At 41.8% G+C, this 23,487-nt stretch overlaps 1 protein-coding gene across 1 annotated transcript; it reads left to right on the top strand.

Moving 5' to 3' along the window:
• The first annotated feature begins 3,666 nt into the window (after positions 1-3,666).
• On the top strand, positions 3,667-21,015 carry RAB22A (RAB22A, member RAS oncogene family). The gene is made up of 7 exons (XM_075277070.1): positions 3,667-3,804; positions 6,231-6,310; positions 9,758-9,839; positions 11,407-11,478; positions 12,482-12,588; positions 13,162-13,271; positions 15,569-21,015. The coding sequence occupies exons 1-7, from the start codon at positions 3,769-3,771 to the stop codon at positions 15,661-15,663; spliced, it is 582 nt and encodes a 193-aa protein (XP_075133171.1). The 5' UTR covers positions 3,667-3,768; the 3' UTR covers positions 15,664-21,015.
• The last annotated feature ends 2,472 nt before the right edge of the window (positions 21,016-23,487 follow it).

Below are 23,487 nucleotides of genomic sequence, written 5' to 3'. Positions count from 1 at the left end.
CACAGGGAGGCATCAGATCTTTACCCCTCCTCAGGGAGGCAGGTTTGATTTGCACCTGGGCAGAGAAAAATCTGAACCATTTATCTGCAGTTCACATCAAGGGCTCCTTGAACATATTAGCGGATCTGTTGAGTCGGGGTCTTACCTTATCAGGAGAATGGTCTCTGAATCAAGAGATCTTCCACCAGATCACGCCGATGTGGAGTCTTGCAGTAGTAGACCTGTTGGCGACCAGACTCAAAACCAAGGTAGAGGCGTTTAGGCAGTGGACACCCTTTCCATCCCTTGGATCTTCTCTCCATTTTCCAAGATAACATGGGTACTGATGAAAGTCAGACAGGACCAAGCCTCTGTGATAGTCATTCTACCATTCTGGCCAAAAAGAGCTTGGTTTTTCCAACTCATTCTGATGTGTTGAGGGATCTGTTGGTGGCTTCCCCTACTCCCTAACCTGGTTTCTCAGAAATCTCAGCAATGCCAGGATCTGAGGAGATTCAACCTGACAGCCTGGAGGTTGGCCAGTCACTTTGTAGATCTAGAGGAACATTCTGGGTGCCATGTTGTTTTTGCAGAGCCCTGGAGGTGCCAGTAAACTGGAATTCCCCAAGAAGTAACCCCATTTTGTAAGGGCAATTTTAGGGTCTCTGCAAAAGTGTCATGGCATCCAAAAACCAAACCATCTAAGTCTGTGCTCCAAAAACCAAATAAGCCTTCTTTCCTTCCGTATCCGGCTGTGCCCTTATATCAGTTTATACCCCCATATGACATTACATATGTTATCCGGGGTACACCAGTGTCATACATGTGGCATAAACTACAGTGTGGGCACATAGCAGGGCACAGAAGGGAAGGAGCGGTATGCGGCTTTTTGAGTACAGATTCACGTTTGGTATCTGGTCGCCATTTCATGTTTATAGAGCTTGTAAAGTACCGGAAAAGTGGATTCCCCAAAGGAGTGACCCCAGTTTGAAAACTGCACCCCTCAAAGAATTTATCAGGGGGTGTAGTGATTATTAGTATCCCAGATGTGACTGCACAGCAGATGGTGAAGAGGGAATATATAAGCTATGCGGAGTACATTGCAAACACCACATTGCCTACTGTGTCCCAGTAGCTCCTATGATTGGTGGAGTCACTCTAGGGGTCACTTCTGGTGTCTTTTCCCTCATAAGCTGTAAATCTGGGGTGTCCCCTGATATCCGCTCACACTGCTTATATATTCCCTACCTGCCGCAGCCAGTTGTGTTCTAATAATTTGGCGATTTTTGTGGGTTTTTGTCTTCACATTACTAGATGATATATTTTCTTTATTTTTTTGGTGATGTGGCCATACAAGGGCTTGTTGTTTGCGGGATGAGATGTATTTTGTAATGACACCATCTTTGGGTGCCTACAACTTATTGAATACATTTTATTAACTCTTTTTTTTCTGGATTTAAAAAAAAAAAAAAATCAATTCTGACATTACCTTACATTACATTACCTTTTAAATTTTTCGCCATGCAGTGTACAGTATAAGTAACGTGACATCGCCATCTTCTGAGAGGTGTAACATTTTTATTTTTCGGTTGACAGTGTTGGCTGAGGGCTTATTTTTTGCGGGACAACTTATGCTTTTTATTGGTACTGTTGTGGGGTACATTTGACTTTTTGATCACTTTTTATAGTATATTTTGTAAGGTGAGATGGCAAAAAATTGCTACTTCCAGAGGGTTTTTTCCATTTTTTTTTCCCATCAATCATTGTGTACATTAAATATTGTTTCAGTTTTATTGTACAGATTGTTACTGACGCGAAAATACCAAATATGCATTGTTTTTATTAATTTTTTTTTTTTTATATATAACTCATTTTCTGTAGAAAAAAGGGAATTTGGGGGGCTATATAACTTTATTAATTGTTTTAAAACACTATTTTTTTTCCACTTTTTTTTAACTTTTTCATGTGTCCCTATGGGACACTTGGATCAGTGATGATTTCATCACTAATCCTTTATTATGCTCTGTGAGACACAGGCTGCACGTGTCTCACAGGGCATAACAGAAAGTGAACTGTGCAGACGGCACAGACTCACTTCCAGAAGACTCAGCAGGATCAACCAGGTAACAGGGGCTCAGGGCAGCCTGGGGTCACTGACCAGATCCCAGGCTGCATAGTAGAAATACTGGCACGAATCAGCGCAAAGCCCTTTGTTTGCGGTGGTGTTTGACCATCGCAATCAAAGGGTTAAAACATTCGATCAGTGAATGCACCGACCAAACGTTATGGAAAAGGGTGATAGCTGTCGGTAACAGCTCTCACCTGTTTCCAATTCCTCCTGCTCAACTAGCGAGCGCTCCATGACGTAGTATTACATCATGGTGCGCGAAGTACCTAGCGCCCATGAAGTAATACGGTAGTACGTCATGGGTCGCTAAGGGGTTAAGACTGGCATTTGGTCATAATAATAATAGTAATTATTGTTTATTTATTTTAGCTCCATTAATACCATGGTGCTTTACATTTGGGGGTTTATATAAGTACACAAAACATACAAAAAATATAATACTAACAATGACCGACTGGCACAGTGGGATAGAGGGCCCTGCCTGCAAGGGCTTACAATCTATGAGGGGCTTACAATAATAAATGTCCCAATGGACATAGGGTGCACCTGAATTATCAGGATCCTTCAGCTCCTTGAGGGTCCGTTCACACAGAGTAAAATGGCGTTGATTCTGGCATGATAACTCGCGTAAGAATCAGCTCTGAAAAAAAGACTCCCATTGACGTCAATGAATTCCGTTTTCTGCACAGAACACATTGAAATCAATGGGTAAAAAGCTTCCTATTGATTTCAATGTGTTCCGCACGGAAAACAGAACCCTTTCGAAGTCAATGGGAGTCTTTTTTTCAGCGCTGATTCTTATGCGAGTTATCGTGCCAGAATTAGTGGCACTTTAGTCCTCGTGAACAGACCCTTAATACATTAGGTGCATGCCCATGTGCCAGACTGGAATTCTAAATAGTCAGGAACTGGCGTAAATTTCCTGTATAAGGGGGCAGTCACACTACCGCAGCTGTCTGCATCTGGCTTTCCGTCCTAAACGTCGGGAAAACAGGACAGGGGACAGCTTGCAGACAGTCAGCTTTAAAGCCCATTCATTTGAAAGGGTTTTTAAAGGTAACCACCGGTTCGCCTGGAAACAGTTTTTGTTTTTTCTTTTTGCACGGACACAAAGTCCTGCATGTACGACTTTGTGTCTGTGCAAAAAAAGAAAACGGTCCCCTGTCCTGTTTTCCCGGCATTTAGGACGGAAACCCCAAGGCGGACAGCGGTGGTAGTGTGAATGCCCCTTAACTCACCCAGAAAACTGCGGACTCTGGCAGGCGATGCAAAGACTGGGGGATGTGGGCATGGATTGATACATTCCCCACTGATTATAGTAGACATTGTGGCTAGTGTGAAAATCCCCTAGAAAGCTGTACAATAATATGTGGTGGCAGTAAACCAGCAGAGGGTACAGGGGAGGGTGTGAGTGGTGGCAAGCTACTAGGTGTCACCAAGGGCAGCGCCCAGGAGAACAGCGTTGACCCAGGGCGGGGGGCTCTTAGTCAGGGCTGACGGTGAGGACAATGGAGGCGGGCTCGACTGACTGCACAGCCCTGGGAGGAGAGACGGTGCTGGGCGGGATGGGGAGGCGGGCACGGCTGCTTCAAGGCCCAAGGAGGCCAAAGATTTGCCTGTAGATCCGGAGGTGCCGCTTGATATTGGTGGGCATAGATGCCATGGCGCTACGGGAGCTGAAGGTCTGCCTGCTGGGGGTAAGTGTGGTGGGCACGGTGCCCGTATGGAAATGCATGCAAATGGCTGACACGCACGGTCTGATGTTTACACTGCCCGGACGTATTACATCAGGGTCGTGTCATCCGTGCGATATCTAGATTTACCTAAGTGGCTGCATTGCATGTAGGGAGCTGTGGCTTATATGGAGGGTGCACTACAGCCATATGACTAGCCAATGCAAAACAGCTGTTCTCAGGCTCTGCCCATCCTACTGCCACCTGTACCTGCTGGAGAGGGCACCATGGGCAGGCTGTTATAATGTGCTGATACATGAAAAGTCATTCCCCAGGGTACATTCACACAGTGCAGTAAAACTAAGAAACTGCACCAAACACTGCATCAAGATTGCTTACATATTATCCCTTTATAGTATAAACTGCGCCCAACTGCACTGTATGAATGCATCCTGATTGCCAAGGTTTAGGTGGGACTGGTCTGTGTATAACTTGTATAATGCGCTTCTTATAAGTAGCATATGATGTCGGTGCAGCATATATACTCTGTATATACAGGCTGTATGGCTTCTAGTGTGCGGTATAATTATAACCAGGGCTGTGGAGTCTGTAGGCCAAAGCTCTAACTCCTCTATTTCTCCATAGCCTGACTTCTGGTAGTGATTGAATTCCTATATAAGTCACTATGCAGAAAACTAAGTATCTTATTATTTATACAATAACTGTATATCATTTTATGTTGGAGTTGGTGACTTTATATCTGACTCCCACAACTCCAGATTTACAATGCACCCTAACTGCATGAATGTTAAAGGGGTTGTAAAGGGTTATCTGGTTCCAGGGATCGCTGATGATGGTACCGATGTGGTACTAAGCAGTGTTTGGTGCCCTTGGTCGCTCCACCCCCCCTACTGCCTCAATCTCATAGGTAATTAATAACCATAGTCTGGCTGGCTATGGTAAAGCCAAACCTCATGGCACAGGTAATTATTTACCAATGAGTTTGTGTAGGCGGAGGCAGAGCAAGCCAGAGGTCGAACACTGCATCAGATTGCATGACCTGGGGGTCATGATGTCGCGGGATGTTAAATTACTTCTCCCTGGACAACCCCTTTAAGGCTTCTTCTCTAAGTCACGCTAAACCACTTTCACATCATCTCCTCTACATCCGTAGCATTGCCACAGTGCCATCCTGCAGAACCCCGGCTCTTATATAATTGCCTCTAAACAGTAATATCATATGGACGAGTCCAATATATTTAGCTCTCTCAGGCATCATGTGTGTGGGTCATGTGATGTGTGTAATATTCCCTTCAGCGAAAATGTTACTGAAATATATTTTTACAGAACTGACAAGCTGTAATTTCACAATATTCTGTAAAATTACATTCCCAGGAGTAGGCTGCACTTTTCCCTTTATTACTATCCGTATCCTTACAAGTGTAGCTTTAGGCAGGGTTGCCACATAGTGGTTATGGCACATTAAAGCTATGCCCTGGATGTGGCTGAAAGCTGCACCAACATGGAGATCAGTGCGCTTTTCAAATAGACGCAACTGAAAGCCTTAGAATATTTTAATGGCCAGACACTATAGCTTCTGAGAGGGCTCTGTGAGCTGTAAGGAGATGGTAGGTGTCTGGTGACAGGATCAGTGCTCCAGGGAGCTTAAGGCCCGCCCCCAATGCACCAACTGCCTCATTTGCATCAGACTTAAGTTGTATCTCCTGATCTACAAAAGTGACTGTTGGATATGCTTGGGGGATGTGGTAGACCCCCTTTAAAATGAAAGAACTTTTATTGGCTGTATTTCCTTGGTAACAAGGACCAGGGAAAGTCACCGGTACATATGAGCTGCTTAACTAAATGGGCATATGGCCACTGCCACTTTATTGTGGTGCTCATGAGCTAAAAGAGGCTTAAGGCCCCCCCACCCCTTCCCCGGAGAAAGATCGATGGCATTCCTAATATCAATGATACTAGAAAACCTTTTGAGCAATGCCTTCCTGTAGCAATACCTTCATTTATCAGAATCACAAGGAGTGTCTCCATATTATGGTGTATGTGTCTTGCCTGCTGTATGCTGTTACTGTTGCTAGTGTATGTGGTTGTGGCTGTGGTTTTATATCTTATCTAGTGTTAGACAGTCTACATACAGTATATACCACTCTTGTGAAAGATATATCTGTGTTATGACAAAATAAGAACAAGTTTTCACATATACAGAAAACTATAATCTAGCAGAAGAAACACCATATGAAATAAACCTTTATAAAGTGCTTATTATTCCCATGGATGGGTCAATGGCTGCTGCGTCAGTCCTGTTAGATGTTGCAACTCCGTTTCTCCTGTACCATAATGACACATCCTTTCCTGTGTTTTTACAATTCGCACTAGATATATGATGTGAACTTCACTTACCACTGACTGTAAATACTTTGCTTTTTTGGTAGGATACGGGTGTTGGAAAATCAAGCATTGTCTGGCGGTTTGTTGAAGACAGCTTTGATCCCAACATCAATCCAACTATCGGGTAAGAGTCAACTGATTATGGAATATTTAGAGTTGAAAGCTTTATAGCCCCATACCTGTCAAACTTATTATGCCTTAGCTCTGTACATGGCATACTCATGTAAGAAGAATGATACACTCACTCACTGGATGTGTCTTTCACTTTATTCAGCTTCTAAATGGTCCTTCAGCTGGTCATGTGGTCCACAGATTGATCTGCCGATTAACACATCAGCTGGAAATCCCAGATTTCTGTATAAGTCTATGAGAATGTAAGATCTAATGTAATGTCTATGAGATTGTAAAATCTAGGATTTCATAGAGTTGCAAAGAAAGAGTGACTTCCAGCTGGAGTGTCAATTGGCAGGTCATTCTATGGATCACATGACCAGCTAGGTGGACGATTTGGAAGCTGATACAGTGAATGAGTGCATAGTTCACTTTCCATTAGCTTGCTTATAGCATTGTATATTTGGCCTTTTAAAGGAGTATTGCTATCTTGGACATTTATGCCATAGCTACTGGATCCTATTAATATTATAAATGTGAAAGTTTGTGAGTTTGGATGTTTGTGGGTTTGTGTGTTCGGGTGTTTGTTAGTCAATCACGCAAAACCCGCTCGACCGATTTGGCTGAAATTTTCCACAAACATAGTTAATACACCCCATTGCGCAATAGGCTACTTTTCGTCACAATAGCGCACATACGTTTTTCCCAGGACCCCCACAAACCCCAAACTCACATCACCATCTCTGCAATCTCACACACTTTGGACCATAGCAAGCCACAAAATTCATATTGCCCTCTGCATCCTCGCCCCTAACCCCACACAATGTCATATACATATACTTTACCACTTTGCCCCTCACCTTAACGATACTCCAGGAGGCTCTCTTTAACGCTCCGGAGCAGCCATGTTTGCCAACCCCACCGCTCTGACAATCCGCGACACCGCCCACCCATGTCAATACCCCTAGGCGGTCTAATAAATGCAAAAAAAAAAGTAAAAAAAATATTAAAAACCAAAAAAAAGGATTAAAAATTCAAATCACCCCCCTTTCCCTAGAACACATATAAAAGTAGTTAAAAACTGTGAAACACATACATGTTAGGTATCCCCGCGTCCAAAATCGCCCGCTCTACAAAGCTATACAAATATTTTTCCTGTTCGGTAAACGCCGTAGCGGGAAAAATGGTCAAAAGTGCCAAACCGCCGTTTTTTCACTGTTTTGATTCTGATAAAAATTTGAATAAAAAGTGATCAAAGCAATAACATTTCCTGAAAATGGTAGAACTACAAAGTACACCCAGTCCCGCAAAAAAAGACGCCATATACATCCCCATACATGCACGTATAAAAAAGTTACGGCTGTCGGAATATGGCGACTTTTCAAAAAAATTTTTTTTAACAGTTTTGGATTTGTTTTTAAGGGGTCAAAATATAACTAAAACCATATAAATTTGGTATCCCCGGAATCGTAACGAAACACAGAATACAGGGGACATGTCATTTTGGTTGCACAGTGAACGCCGTAAAACCAAAGCCCGTAAGAAATCGCAGAAATGCATTTTTTCTTGAAATCCACCCCATTTTGAATTTTTTTCCCTGCTTCCCAGTACATTATATAGAATAATTAATGGTGGCATCATGAAGAAAAATTTGTCCCGCAAAAATTAAGACCTCATATGGCTCTGGGAGCGGAGAAATAAAAAAGTTATGGGGTTTAGAAGGAGGGGAGTCAAAAACGAAAATCAAAAAATGCCATCGGCGGCAAAGGGTTAACTTCAAATACCTCTGTCCCAAAGTCACTATGTACAGTTTCTCACAACACCGTATAGCTGCTCAAATACAAATTAACTTCAACACAAAAGTCTCACGTATTCTCTGAATTACAGAAAAAACAAGATACAAACTTACATTTCATATCCCATACCTTATACACACTACGAAAACCTTACCCACGCCTGTATATACCCACTTCTACAATCACCGCAGACGAAGTCACGGGTACCAGCTAGTATAGTATAAATGTAAGATACTGTTGATGCAGATCCCACCTCGGGGACTGGGGGCATTAAAATAAAAACAAAACATGCTCTGGTGTCCTCCTGTGTGTCCTGGTTCTTCTGCTTCGGCGGCTTCTCCCGGGTCTCTTCCAGAGTTCTGCTGATTGGCCTCAGCAGTCACGTGACCTTTGAGGCCAAACAGAAAATGTCCTGCAATGCCAATCATCAGCTTCAGTGGAACTCCAGAAGAAACCCGGAAGAATGCACTGGAGCAGAAGAACTGGGACTCACTGTAGGACAGGTGAGTATAGGTACTTTATTTTTTCCACTGCCGCCTGCTGATTTAAAAGTTAAAATGGTTATTCAATTTTGCCTGGACACCCCCTTTAAAGCACACTTCCGGTCAAACATGAATTTTTTGCAAATCAAAGGAAGTGTCTGGTTGATATTTATTTATTTTGTTTCTCTATATGAGTGATGATCTGCCTCAGCCAGTGTTTAGCTGACCAGTCATTTTCTGTGTTTAAAAATGGACCAGGAAGTAAAGATCAGTGACAGTCCCTCTTTCTGTAGTCATACTTAGTCATCCTCATGCTGGAGGGAGGCAGGTAGTCAATGGTAAATTCATTACTGACTAATATACTAGCTCTGGAAGATGTACATATTGTGACATGTAGAGCCACCACAATAAAGGACATATAGTAGTGACGGCATTCTATAGCTCCACACTACAGGGAAAGCCAAACCAGTCCTGCTATGTGGAGACGCTATGTTTTGCATCCCAGATTTTTATTTTCTGTACCCTTAGGAGTTTGATTTGGAGTGAAATGGGATATTGAGTATAGGTACACCATACCCTCAGGAGGTTTGGACACCCCTGCTTTATAGCCATAGCTCTTAACATGGAAAGAAACCCTCAAGTTTACCATCTTTATAACTGTGCCTGTTTTCAGGTTTGGAAACCCCTGCTTTATAGCCATAGCTCTTAACATATAAAGAAACCTTCAAGTTTACCATCTTTATAACTGCCTGTTTTCATTGCGGCAGCCCCATCAGATTTCCACTTTATTGTAGTGACCATGGCTGACAGTTACAGTGGCTGGCAATTGGAGATCAGTGACTCCAACCAGTGTGATATGAGATATGGCCGTGGTGGGAGCGTAGTTGCTTGTATTACACCTCACCCTTCAGGTGAATGAACAACTATGGAATATTATGCCACGCTGAGTTCTCTATAGTGGGAATTGCTCACTGAGGTTGCTCTTCTCTGGAGAATACAGGTGCGTGCCAAGCAGGGTACACCCCTCTATGATACAGAAATAATCCATCAAAAAGGTAACTGTACCTGGGACTCACATTGACTATACTGGGAAACCTTTTAATGCCTTTTCATGTTTTATAATTTAACATATCCATAATTCTGTTCATCAACATTACTGAAACATCATCATGTTTCCTCCAGAGCCTCCTTTATGACCAAGACTGTACAGTACCAGAATGAACTGCATAAGTTTCTTATATGGGACACGGCTGGACAGGAGCGGGTAAGTATTCTGTATTATGGCACTGTTCTTTTCAGTAACAAAACAGATCCCATTTACAGGAGCTCTAAACATCATATGTGTTTCCGCTTGCAGTCAGCAGTGTAAACAATGGCTGTTTTCACTCTTGTATATACTGTATATCTCTATGGTAAATGGTTTTAACAACTACAACAAAAATATTTGTAATGCACTTTTCTCACAAAAGATTCCAAGCACAGACATCTAATCCTCACACTTGAAATATATTAAACATATTATATTTGAATAAACCAGAGAAAAAAATTGATTTACCTTGATGCATATATACATAATCGTGGACATAACCATGGAAACCTGAACAAAATGGTGGTATAGAACTCAAGTCTGTTTTGGTGGGGCCTTACATCTATGGGCCTAATTCTGTTCAACAAAATTTTACAAATGGGGAATAGTCCACAAGAATAAAATGTAAAAAATAACTTTTATTTCAGTGTATAGAAGTACTAAAGATTTATAGGAAAAAGTAATGGGAATAAGAATTAGTGGCGTTTTTTCCATGTTTGTGGTTTTTAATGGGGATTCCTACACTTGTAAAGCACTCGGTGTATACATTCTGAAGAGTGTACGGGCTTAGTGAAAATTGTGAAGCAAGTAGAGGGGCTACTGGTGCTATTTACTTACTGCCTGCACCATATTGATTTGTATTCGCTCCCTTATGCCAGGTGAATGTTTGCAAAATGTTCTGGGGTAGGTTCTTGGGATGAAATGTCTGCTGGGACTTCTATAAGGATGAGGATCCTGGACCAGATAGGGTTTGCTCTTTTCAGAAAGGTTGCTACCTTACACTCTTGGGTACGCCAGAATCAGGGTTTGTTAGATTTGAGATTAGGATCTTTATATTGTATTTCTTGGGATTGTCTGGCAGGTGTAGATGTCTCCTGGTATGAACCAAAATATGCAAGACCACTAGTAACTTTTATTCTGTCCTAACTTTCTATAGAACCTTCTATAGATCTTTAGTGTTACTGGCTAAAGAAGTAAAAACCTTCTATTAGAAAACTGGAAAATGATGCAGGGCTACAAGTGAGCTACATGAGATTTGGAGATGTACTGTAACTGTACGGGCGGGTTCACACCTGCGCCCGGTCTCCGCTTTGCAGGTTTCTGTCTTCTGCCCGAGAAACTGGACCAGAGACGAAAACTGGCAGTTGGTTTTCAAACCCATTCACTTGAATGGTTTGCAAAGTGACCGCCTGTTAGCGTCTTTTGCCTCTCTGCGGCGAAATGTATTTTGTTTTTTTTTAACCGGACACAAAGTCGGACATGCAGGACTTTGTGTCCGGTTAAAAAAAACCACTTTCGCTGCGCAAACCAGAAGACGCTCACAGACGGACACTGACTGCCGTCTCCTGTCCAGTTTCTCGGGCAGAAGACGGAAACCCACAAAGCGGAGACTGGGCACAGGTGTGAACCCCCGCCCTAAATCATTCTATTAAAATCATATACGACTGTTTATCTGATGGAAAGGATGTTGGGTAAATTTATGGTAGTGGTAATCTGTTTTATTCTCTTGTTTTTTTGTGTTTAGTTCCGAGCCTTAGCGCCAATGTACTACAGAGGATCAGCAGCAGCCATCATAGTGTATGACATCACAAAAGAGGTAGGAATTGCTTGTGAACCATAACATATTTTTTGGTTGTCTGGCATTCAGAGTCAGTTACAAATTTTGTCAATCCCTTGGGCCACACGGTGGCTCAGTGGTTAGCACTGCAGCCTTGCAGCGCTGGAGTCCTGGTGTACAAATCCCGCCAAGGGCAAAAAACCATCTGCAAGGAGTTTGTATGTTCTCCCCGTGTTTGCATGGATTTCCATCCCATATTCCAAAGACATACTGATGGGGAAAAATGTACATTGTGAGCTCTATGTGGGGCTCACAATCTACATTTAAAAAAAAAAAAAAGAAATTCTGTCAATCCCTTGACCCTGCCAACTGCTATGCTGAGTAATGAAATTAAGGCCAGTTGCAGACAACTGGGCTGCAACCGGCCACCCGAGAAGTAAAAACATGGGCGGCACATGGGACCGTGGCCACGGTCGTCTGCAACTAGCTTAAGAAGAACATGGGTGAAATTTTCTGTTACTTTTGTTTTATGTGAGATAAGCAGCTTCAGGTTTTTTTTTTATTTTTTTATACTGTAGTCCTACATAGAGCTCACAATGTACATTTTTCCCTATCAGTATGTCTTTGGAATATGGGATGGAAATCCATGCAAACATGGGGAGAACATACAAACTCCTTGAAGATGTTTTTTTTGCCCTTGGTGGGATTTGAACGCCAGGACCCCAGCGCTGCAAGGCTGCAGTGCTAACCACTGAGCCACCATGTGGCCCCAGCTTCAGGTTTTCTGACAGCTGCTTATCCACCATGATATATTGAAATAACATGCACATCTTGCACAAATCAGGATTGATAAAGGTTTGCTAAATGGTCATATGTTATGCTATGCCTATGGCCACAACGTGATCCCTTCTTGGCTATAAAGCTGAGTAGGTCACCTTATTTCATATGTATTTTTCAATATACTGTAGTTCCTCAACATTGCAGCATCAGTACATAAGGCAGGGAAAAATAATCTTTGTAAATTAATTATATCTTTTAACAGGAAACTTTCTCAACTCTAAAAAACTGGGTGAAAGAGCTACGTCAGCATGGACCCCCGAACATTGTGGTGGCTATAGCTGGCAACAAGTGTGACCTGAATGATGTCAGGTAACTGAGACATACAGAGCAGAGCAATGGAAGAGTTGTCTATAGCACTGTGTACAAACATTTTCTAATCTGCTCTAGACAAATGAGCACTGACAGATTGTTCCTATGTTAAAAAGTATCCCTCTGACTACAGACTGCTCTCTGGACTATACAACAGCCTGCTATGTATTGAGGTTGAAGTAGACAGGTGCAGTGTATAGCAGCACCATTGCAGTGTAGTGCTGTTTTGTAAGAAGGCAGCTATTCTTAGACTAATTCTATACATCACAAATATCAGGTGAAACATTGCACATCATCAGTGCATGAGGTGTGCGGATGTGACCCCCAGAACCAACAAAGACGAGCTTGTGTCAAACAGTACCAAATACAATAGCACCTATGTCTGTGTGGTTGGTACTGCAGCTGCAATACCAGACACAGCCACATGGACACAAAGGTCACTTTGGTGGGTATTGCTATAGTTAATGCTTTATGGTAGGGGTACTCCTACTAGATCTCCTACTGATCCTACATTGCAGTATAGTCACTAAGGTAAACTGTGCTAGTAATCAATGTGTTCTTCCATTTTATTAGAGAAGTGCTGGAAAAAGATGCCAAGGATTATGCTGACTCAATCAATGCTGTATTTGTGGAGACAAGTGCCAAGAACGCCATCAACATCAATGAGCTCTTCTTAGAAATTAGTAAGTAGTTAAGTGAATGGTGGAACTCTCAGTATAGATGTGGCTATTCCTCTTTATAGTTCTTCTAGATCTTGTTCATCTCATCTGTAATAATGCAGTATTCATACTGAAGTGAATCCTCTCTGGTGACTCTACTGAAAGGGAAAATGGCATGGAAAAAACTCTGGCACTGTCATTTTAGCATTATCTTTCTGTCTGCTTTGTGTGTTGTTCATATTGGTTTCCCTTTGAAAACTCAAGAGATCCAGTATCACCTAAGATGTAGGAAAGTTACTTACGCTGGGTTCACACCAGCGTTCGGCACTCCGTTCTCAGGTTTCCGTCTTCTGCATGCAGAAGGTGGAAACCTATCATGCCGAGTCCGGCCGTGAGCGCCGGTGAGCGTTTTATGCTCTCTGCGGCGAAACCGTTTTTTTTAAACCAGACACAGAGTACTGCATGTCCAACTCTGTGTCCAGTTTAAAAGAAAAATCGGTATCACCGCGAAGAGCATAAAACGCTCACCGGCGCTCACGGCCGGACACTTTTCAATCCCATTCAAATGAATGGGTTTGAAAAGATGCCGGCAGGTTTCCGTCTCCTGCCCAGTTTTGGGCAGGAAATGGAAACCTGCAGAACGGACTCCCGAGCACAGACGTGTTTCAGGCCTTCTACCTGTGATCGGTGTCTTCCAAATTAAGAGTGTGCACTGGTAGCACGGACACAGAATAATTCACTGTATAGCCAATTATCAGTTTCCTTGTGCACAGAGCTGCTCGCAGTAGGTGTACCAGAGTAGACTGTCTCACAAGTGTTTATTGTTATCTTATAGAGTATATGTTTGACCAATCATCATTGTACTCGTAGCATTATGTGGTAGACATAGTCCAATCATCTCTTTGGTGTAGCAACAAAAGAATGTCTTTGTGATGTCCCCTTGACGTCTCAGTCATACTCCTTTCACACACTGCTTGATATATTGTATAAACTTGCTTTGGCATGGCGCCCAGTGTCTTCTCATTCTTCTTATATCAGAAAATAGTTTACCTCGGCTCAAACAAAAGTACATTATTAAGCAGTTCAAACATTGCATGGCATTACCTTTGGATGGAGATGTTTTCATCATAAGCATAAAGTATAAAAAGTATATACACATGACCTTCACAAGCATAAAGTATAAAAAGTATATACACATGACCTTCACATACTAACCTCCCCCAAGTATACTCAACTGTCAGTACCATATTACAAAGCAAATTACAGTGATAGATAACATACCTTTTAGTTATGTACGTCACTTTTTTGTAGCTTTGGAGAAAAACAAGTTTGAAGTATTATGCAAATGAGGCAGTTGGTGCACTGGAGGTGGTCCTTCAGCAAACTGCAGCACTACTCTTGCCACTCAGACCCTTACCACCTCCTGTCTGTGCCACCCTTTGCAGTGGGAGTTGATCCATCACCAATCTACCTAAGAAGCAAGAGTCGTGCTCCCAGAGCTGAAGCCCGTCCCAAGTGCATCAACTGCCTCAATTGCATAAGTTGCTTTTCTTCAAATGTACAAAAGTGACGTATATAACAAAGGTATATTATACATCATTGTAATGTACCTAGTTATACAGTGTTGACAGCGAAATATGCTTGGGAGCGTATCACATTGAAAGCAATAGGGAAAAAAGCAGCCCATTCATTTCTATGGGGAGTGCACGTATGGCGGCTCCCATAGAAAGCAATGGGATCTGTTTTAACGCCGCTGATATGGAACGAGTTACACGTTCAGAATCAGTGAGCGTACACTCAGTGTGAATGCACCCTAAGTTACATCTTGCTGTAGCTGCTTGTTGAGCTGCTAGTTCAGAACTAAGTGGGTGTTTCATGTTTTCGGAAGACTAACCTGTGTACATGTGTCTTCTCCCCTCTCTTTATCACTTTTCACATGGCTTTGAAAGCTATGATTTATGTTACAAATTGCTGCATTGGCATATGTAAGTGCTAGGTGTGAATAATACAAATATTATGTGACTACAGAGCTCAGGCATTGCTTAGCAAAAACCAGAGGAGTAATAAACCGTTTGAAGATACATTGGTTTGTAGGCTGTAATTGTATGGCATCAATTAAAGCAGGTTGGTGCTTGTAGGTTTACATAGAAGATTTACAGTATATGCAAAACTGTAATAGATTTTTTTTTTTTTTTTTTAATCAAAGCAATTTGCAACATTATTCATTATAGATGCTCAAAATTTGTTGGAACAAGGAAAAATGTATCAAATAATTTTTAGAAATGCAGTAGCAGTAACAATCCTTTTCCTTACCCTTTTAGGTAGACGGATACCCTCCAGTAATACCAGTGCCGCTGCTGGAAAGGGATTCAAGCTTCGTAGACAATCGTCAGAGTCCGATCACAGGTGCTGTTGACCAGACACATATGAACCAGTAGACAGGAGTCTATGGGAGCGAAGCCTCCACCGGACTGATTACCACTATGCACACAGTGTGTACGCTTCCTACGCAACAAGCTTTGCACAGAGTATATCTACTTTAAAGGGAAAATGTTGTATATACACCATCCATATTTTGTACTGTTTTATTACAACTTCTAGTCTTGCACAAATGCTAGGTTCTCGCCATCTACCCTATTCTGTCTTGCAGTTTAACCCATGGTTTCCAGATATGTCCTCTAGGAGGACATTGAGCTCCAACCGAATTGGAGACTTCTACCATCCGGCAGTTAATCTGAATCTCATAGGCTTTATCTTTGCTGGATACAGTCATTTCGGTGACCAGCTTCACATTTAATATTTTTTTTTCTAATCTTGGCTAACTGATGCAGGTGCACAGCTCATTGGCATATGTTCAGACAATGCTGACTTTTTCCATTGTGCTATAAATTTACACTTCTGCTGTTGATCCCTTCAATTGCAGTAAACTGTACACATGCATAATGAAGGGGCAGGGGAGGACAGAGCACATAGGTAGAAAGGGAATTAGGGTGTGAATTATTTTAGCAGTACAGACTGCAACACTGCGTTTTTTACATTTAGTTACCGTATTTTTTGACTATAAGATGCACCGTCCAAAGTTCAGTGACTTCAGCTGTGCCAGACACCCAAGTCCGCTTCCTTAATGATCAGAAGTGTTGGCAGAGGTTTTTCCCGATTAGTTAGAGAGCTGCGTACCTGCACAGCTCTCTCCCTACCCAACATTGATTTGTCAGATCAATACACGGCAGGAGAGAGAAAGCTGCCCCCTACACCAGAATACTCAACTGGCAGACCGTGGTATGACCATGGATCGTAGCCATCAGCTATCCGGGCATCCACTTTCTTTTCCTTACATAATGCCAGGACCAGTAGAAACACACATCTCTTGACCTCTGTCCCTTTACTCATGATGCAGTACAATAGTGGCAACAAGGTTGTGTAACCTACCCATTTGCCTACATGGTAACGCTTCTGTGTAAACAGCAGGGACTTGCCTATCCTTGCTGCCGCTATTGTAATGTATCAGTGCAAAAGGCGCAGTGACCTGCCAATTCTGTGTGGGGGTATAAATGCTGCAGGTATTAGGAGAAGTAGCTGGAAAAGACTGTTAGCTAATAACCCCCTCTATCTTTTCTAGCATATCAGTTAATGACATTGATATCTGTACAACATTTGTCCACTTGCCTAAACCTGGGGTGTGTCTTATAGTCTGAAAAATATAGTAGCTGTTAAAGGGAATTCTCACTAAGTGATTTCATTGCCATTTTCAATACTCGTCTCTGTTTTGCACACATTTAGATGTGTTTTGAAGCTGAGCCAGCGTTTGCTGTTTTACTTTATATCTTTTTTTCTGCTAATACTAAAAGAGGTTGTCTGTGTTTTAGCCTCCAACAATAACCTGATTGCAAAGTGTCCGTTTATAAAATTCCCAGGGATCAGCTGTAATATACACAGCAAGTGTTCCGTTTCCTTGCTGCACCACCACAGGTTAAATGAAACCTTACATAGTTCTCATTGAAATAAATAGAGTGTATATATAAATGCATGGATATGCCACGTCCTTCAGAGAGGACTGCAATTTGTAGTCACTCATAGCTCTGGATAGTAGATAAGGGAACTAAAAAAACCCTACCTTTCTGCAGGCATTTTAGTAGCTTAGTATTCCTTAACCTGACAACTCCTTTAAATATTTTTGCCTACAAAACCTCCAGTACATATAGGTTGTCATGAGAGATAACCATTTCTCTAGTCCAGGTCCCTTGGTAGTTCAAATAGTGGCCCAGAGGATATGCACCCAGCTTTGTAAGGTACAGATATGACTAAAGCTTGGCCATGCTGGCTGACACCATAAACATGTTTCTTTCTGTAGGTAGTAGAGGGTAAGCTGCTGTCTCAAGGCTCCCATACACATTAGATCTAGGCACATAATATGTACCGTAAATGGACAAGTTCTGAAGATTTTTTAACAACTTGGTTCATATAAAAAAATAAGATGCAAATGTTCCAATTTTAGTAACAACATAATGAACTATAATGAAGTTAGTGGAATGTCAGAGTAAGCAAGCAAGTTCCACTCATAACTTTTCTTTGATATCAGTGGAGTGGTATGAGGGTATATACGGTATGGCCAATTCTGCTGAATTTTGCACATTTCATGAATCTAGTATTGTTTGTAGATGCTGAGCGCAGTTAGTAAGAACCACATGGGTAACAGCTGGCCTGTTCTCTCCAGGTGGATGCGACAAACAGGAAAATAACACTTGTTTTGACTGATACTTTACATTATGTCAGATCTCCTTGTCATTTCCAGGCAGGCTGTGGGTGATGAGCCTTGCTGTGTAAATGCCAGGGAAATCAATAATTATCTTAGTAACCTTATTAATGTTTGATGCAAGATTATTTACATAAAGTATGTTGTAGTTGCTAAAAGGTTATACGAAAATAGGTTTTAAATACTGGCATTTAAGGGGTTTTTCATTAGGATAGACCATCAGGTGGGGCAGGTGGCAGAGTCCGCTATTCAGGACAGCTGCTGGACCAGTACTATACAGTGTACGAAACCGGAAGCAGATGGCTCCGTACAATGTATTGTGGGTAGGCTTGAGCGATCGGGATCGAAAAAGATCGGATTCTGATTGGCGATCGAGTAAATTTCACAATCAGAATTCCAATACCGTTCTTTTCCGGTGGGATTGAGGTCGGAGGTTATCCCAAGATCGGCTGAACCCCAATAATGTATATATCATTAATAGGGTTGAGCGATCGGGAAAGATCGCATCCTTATTGACGATCGAGCAACTTTCGGGATCGGCTGGAAAATGAACGAAAATCGGATTTTAAAAACGATTCTGAAATTTCAAGATTGGCTCAACTCTAATTGTGGCTGAGACAGACTATTACAGCTCAGATCCCATTCACTTCAATAAGAGCAGAGCCGCTGTAATGTCACATGGCTACTATATAATGTTTAGGACATTGTATAGTCGTCTTCAGGTTTGGTAAAAAATATAGTACCAGACTTTGCAGCAGTGCCACACAGCGAGTTAGAAACTAAATAATTGCATCCAACTTAAAGATATGTCCATAAGGGATGTATACTGTGCAGATTATAAACCGATGAATTGTGGGCAGAAAGTGCACAGCGTTTACAGTAGAGGGAGAGGGAACTGATCTATGGTGCAAGTTTTTGCTGTTCATTTCATCCATTGTATGCATAGAGTGAAATCTGCCCTAAATCCACAGCAATTATACACATAAACTGTACAGATTGGTGTAAATTTCTGGAAGATAAGCTTCAGATTTACTACAGTGTATATGTCTTATGAAGACAGACCCTAAAAGGTAATATTCAACTTGGAATCAAAATTATCAATTTATGATGACATAAAGTTTAAATAGTTTTGTAAATGTTTTGTATTGTTTATGCACTAACTTTAGCATGGTTTTTTTTCTATTCATATATTTGGTTTTGAAATTCAACCGGTTGCCCTTGGAAGTAGATGAAGGACTTGTATTACAGTGCTGCCAGTCTTGTTATATAACAGATGGACCTTATTCATACATCATTGTTTTGGTCTGTGTTCAAAACCAGGAGCAGGTTAAAAACACAGAAAAGTGGCAAAAAATTTCCGTTATACCTTATCCATGTGTAGTTTCCACTACTGGTTTTGGCTTACAAAATATTATTCCAAAACACTGACCAAATCTTGACACAAATGGGGGCCACACGGTGGCTCAGTGGTTAGCACTGCAGCCTTGCAGCGCTGGAGTCCTGGTGTTCAAATCCCGCCAAGGGCAAAAAACCATCTGCAAGGAGTTTGTATGTTTGCCCCGTGATTGCATGGATTTCCATCCCATATTCCAAAGACATACTGATAGGGAAAAATGTACATTGTGAGCTCTATGTGGGGCTCACAATCTACATTAAAAAAAATAAATCCTGAAACAAATGGATAAAAAATAATCGCCATGTAACTCGACAACTTTATAGGATTGGCCACATCTTTGTTGCGGTATCTGTTTGTAATGGAATCCATGATAACCCTTTGATAAGATTTGGTTTCTGTTGTGGTGACCCCTAGTTCACATCTGCGTTGGGGATTCCATTCAGAGAGTCCACTTGGGGATGACCGAATGGAAACTTATACACATTGAAAAGCAGTTAGCTAAGAAGACAGACGGACCACATAGACTATAATGGGGTCCATGTGGTTTCCGCTCGGTGTCCACACGAATCATGCGGAGAGAAAAATACTGCAAGCACCACAATCCGCATGTTTCGTGCAAACACCGAGCGGAAACCACATGGACCTCATTATAGTCTATGGGATCCGTGTGGTTTCTTAGCTAACCACTTTTTAATGCGTATAGGTTTCCACTCAGGGGGGTCCAAGCAGACTCCTCGAACGGAATACCAAACGCAGATGTGAACTGGGCCTGACAGTCATTTTGATGGAAAGAATAGCTCTGCATATCTTCACTTTATGATTATTGTGTTGAGACCGCTAGGACCCCCATTAAGAGGCCACAATGCTCAGTTTGCATCTGATCTTTCATGGCACATTGGTGCTCCTGGTTACGTGCTTGTGCAAGGGGCTGCAGCCAACCCTGTTTACTTCAATAATGTGGTTTTGTAGTTGTTGGCACAAGAACATGGTGGAGCAGGAGAGAAAAAAATGTATATTCATGTATATGGCTAATAGTTCTCAGCAGCCCTCAAATAATGGATAAAGGTATACCTATAATGGTCGCCACCTTTGTATTTTCCTTAGACATCATGGCTGACAATGCACCATTACATTGGACAACACTAATAATCACTAACTAATGTAGGTGAGCGGACAGGTAGTATAGAATGATGCATTTTCTAAGTATTTTCACTATATATTTTTCGATCTATATAAAGAAGATGAATTTGTATTTAACTTGGTAGGGTCAAGTCACACATTGCAGTTTTTCTACAAATCTCAATGCGTGACTAGTCCTTTTACATAGAGAACATGTTGAGCAATTGTGAAGTCATTCTATTTAATTAACCTCTAATTAACCTGTCATTTACTCAGCATCCTGCCCAACCAGAAGCTTAATATTTAGTTTTTAATATTAAAAAGCAAAGCTAAAAAATATGTAATTTTTGTACTTTGGACTTGGGCTGGTTCCAAGAAAAAATGTAACCATTGTATTGTGTTTTGTGCTAATATTATTTTTCTTAATTTGTGTTATTATTGTCTATCGTCTATTGTAAAGGGAAGACTTAAGCTTTTTGACTGCAAACTATTTTAATCGTCTTTGCTGAAAAGAGTAAAATCATTTCTAATAAAAAAAGCTCTTGTTTTTGTGAAATATAACATGCTTCTTAATGTTTTTGAAAAGTAATAAAGCCATGCTACAAGGCTGCTCATAAATACAGTGAAGTTCTAGTGATCTGGCAGTGGTTCTCATTCTTCCAGAAGTCACTTCTCTCCAGGGCCATTTTATCACTTTGGTGGGCTCAGTGCAAAGACCTCAAGAGTGGGCCCCCATCCTATTGTCATAAGGTTGCTTCAGTCTCCCGAATTCAGTCCAGCCCGAATCTGACCTAGCGGTCGCATGTGGGCGGTGTTTCAGTGCCACAGAGTGCCTATGTACCCGTAGACTGGGTTCACACAGAGGAATCTGCCACAGATTTGGGAGCGGATTCCAGACTCTGCTTTCAATGGGAGACAGAGATTGCAGAAAAAAAAAAAAAAAATCAGCGTCCTGCTTGATTTTGCCACAGATTCCTCGGCTTGGGAGTCCCTGGCAATTAGGCCCATTCATTTGGCCCTAGACAGCAGAGGAAAGCCACAACAGAATTTTAATGCATTCTGTTCCGTCAATACAGCGGCCAAATACGATGACAGAAAATGAAGAGGAGTTTCTCTTCTTTTTTCGCCATGTGAATCTAACCTTAGCCAACTAAGTACTATTGTCTGCAACAAATCAGTAAATTGTTTATGTGATTTGCTGCAGATTTTACCCTTTATTAAGATAACAGCATGTTACAGCAGCATAGTAATACAGATACAGGATAATACACAGTAAGTAGACACACATATGCTGAGAAGATATACTAGGAGTCCATAGCAACTAAGGAACAGAAGAAGAAAGAAGGAATACATCATAATCATTAGTTCTCTGTGCGGAGTGATCTTCGCTTGGCCTGATATAGATTATACAGCCTGGTCGCGGTTGGAAGGAAGGACCTGCGATAGCGCTCCTTCTCACACTTGGGGTGAAGCAGACGGTCTCTTACAGTGCTGCCAAGTGCCATCAAGGTCCCATACATGGGGTGGGATTTGTTCACCTGCATGGAGCTCACCATGGCCAGTATCCTTCTGTCACCCACCACCTGTACTGGGTCCAGGGGGGCTGCTCAGGACAGAGCTGATCAGCCTGTCAAGTCTATTTCTGTCCCTGGTTGATATACTGCTGCCCCGGCAGGCCACACCGAAAAAGATGGCTGAAGCAACCACAGCGTTGAAAAGGGCCCTAAGAAGTGGCCTCTGGATTCACAGGCAGTCAGAAAATTGGCTTTATTTTTTTTCTGAAAGGGTAATTGTCCAAAGGAGAAAAAGATGAGTGCTATCATGAGTCCTGGGTGATGACAACAGTAAAATATTTTGAGAACACTCGTGTGGGCAAGGGTGTAACTAGGAAAGATGATGCTCCCCTGCTCTTTACATGGTATAACACTCCCTTTACTGGACCCCACATGGTGTAACACCCTTTTTTACTGTTTCCTACCAACTCATGTTAGACTACCCCTTTATTGACCCCTATACAGTATACTGACGCCATTACAGGCCCCCGTTACAGGCTACCGTATTCCCATATACAGGCCCCCACAAGGGTACACGATTACTCCAGCAAGTAACCACCAATTTTCACTTACCTATCTGCACTCCAGTCCACAGCGGCCTTCCATATTACGTCCTGATGCTCAGAGTCACAATACAGCCTGCAGGATGTAATATGTCCCCCGGAGGCCAAAGGAAAAGCAGCAATGGCCATGAGCAGAGATAGACAAGTGAAAATCAGCTGTTATCTTCTGGAGCAATGGTCTATTTATTATTATTATTATTATTTATAATATATATTTAGAAAAGTTGCTTACGCAAGATTCACACCTGTGTCTGGGTCTTCATTCAGGGGCTCTTCTTGGGGACACCCCTGAACGGAAACCTAATCCACTTAAAAAAGCAATTACCTGCGGACCCCATAGACTATAATGGGGACCGCCGAGTTTCCGCCCGAAAAGAGTGAAAAATGCAGAGAGAAGAGCGTTGCTTGCAGGACTTTTCTCTCCACGTTTTTAAAGTGGAATGAGGAACGGAATCCCCAGGCAGGGTGCAGGCACTGATGTGAACCTAGCCTTAGATTGGCAAAGACAAAAGTGATAACTACATGGCTCAGTGTATTAAACATTTATATTTTGGGTCAATGGCCAGGAAATTCCAGATCTCAAGCTTATTGAGAACCTGTGATCTATCCTCCAAAAAGTGGGTGTGTAAATAAAAACACAGAAAATGTGATAAACTCAAAGCACTGGTTAGGTAAGAACGGTTTGCCATCAGTTAGGATTTGGCCCAGAAACTTATATCCAGCATATGGCGAATTGTAGAAGGCTTGAATCAACACTGTAAATACTTAGTCTTTACATAAAGTTTATGTAGTTGTCAATAAAAGTGTAAAAACGTATGTACTTCTAGATACCATAGAAATATCTGACTGAAAAAAA

This window comes from Leptodactylus fuscus, chromosome 6 (assembly GCF_031893055.1).
Source record: "Leptodactylus fuscus isolate aLepFus1 chromosome 6, aLepFus1.hap2, whole genome shotgun sequence".
In the NCBI taxonomy this organism is placed as follows: Eukaryota; Metazoa; Chordata; class Amphibia; order Anura; family Leptodactylidae; genus Leptodactylus; species Leptodactylus fuscus.
The sequence above is the reverse complement of the archived record's forward strand: the minus strand, read 5'-3'. Positions and strand labels throughout refer to the sequence as shown.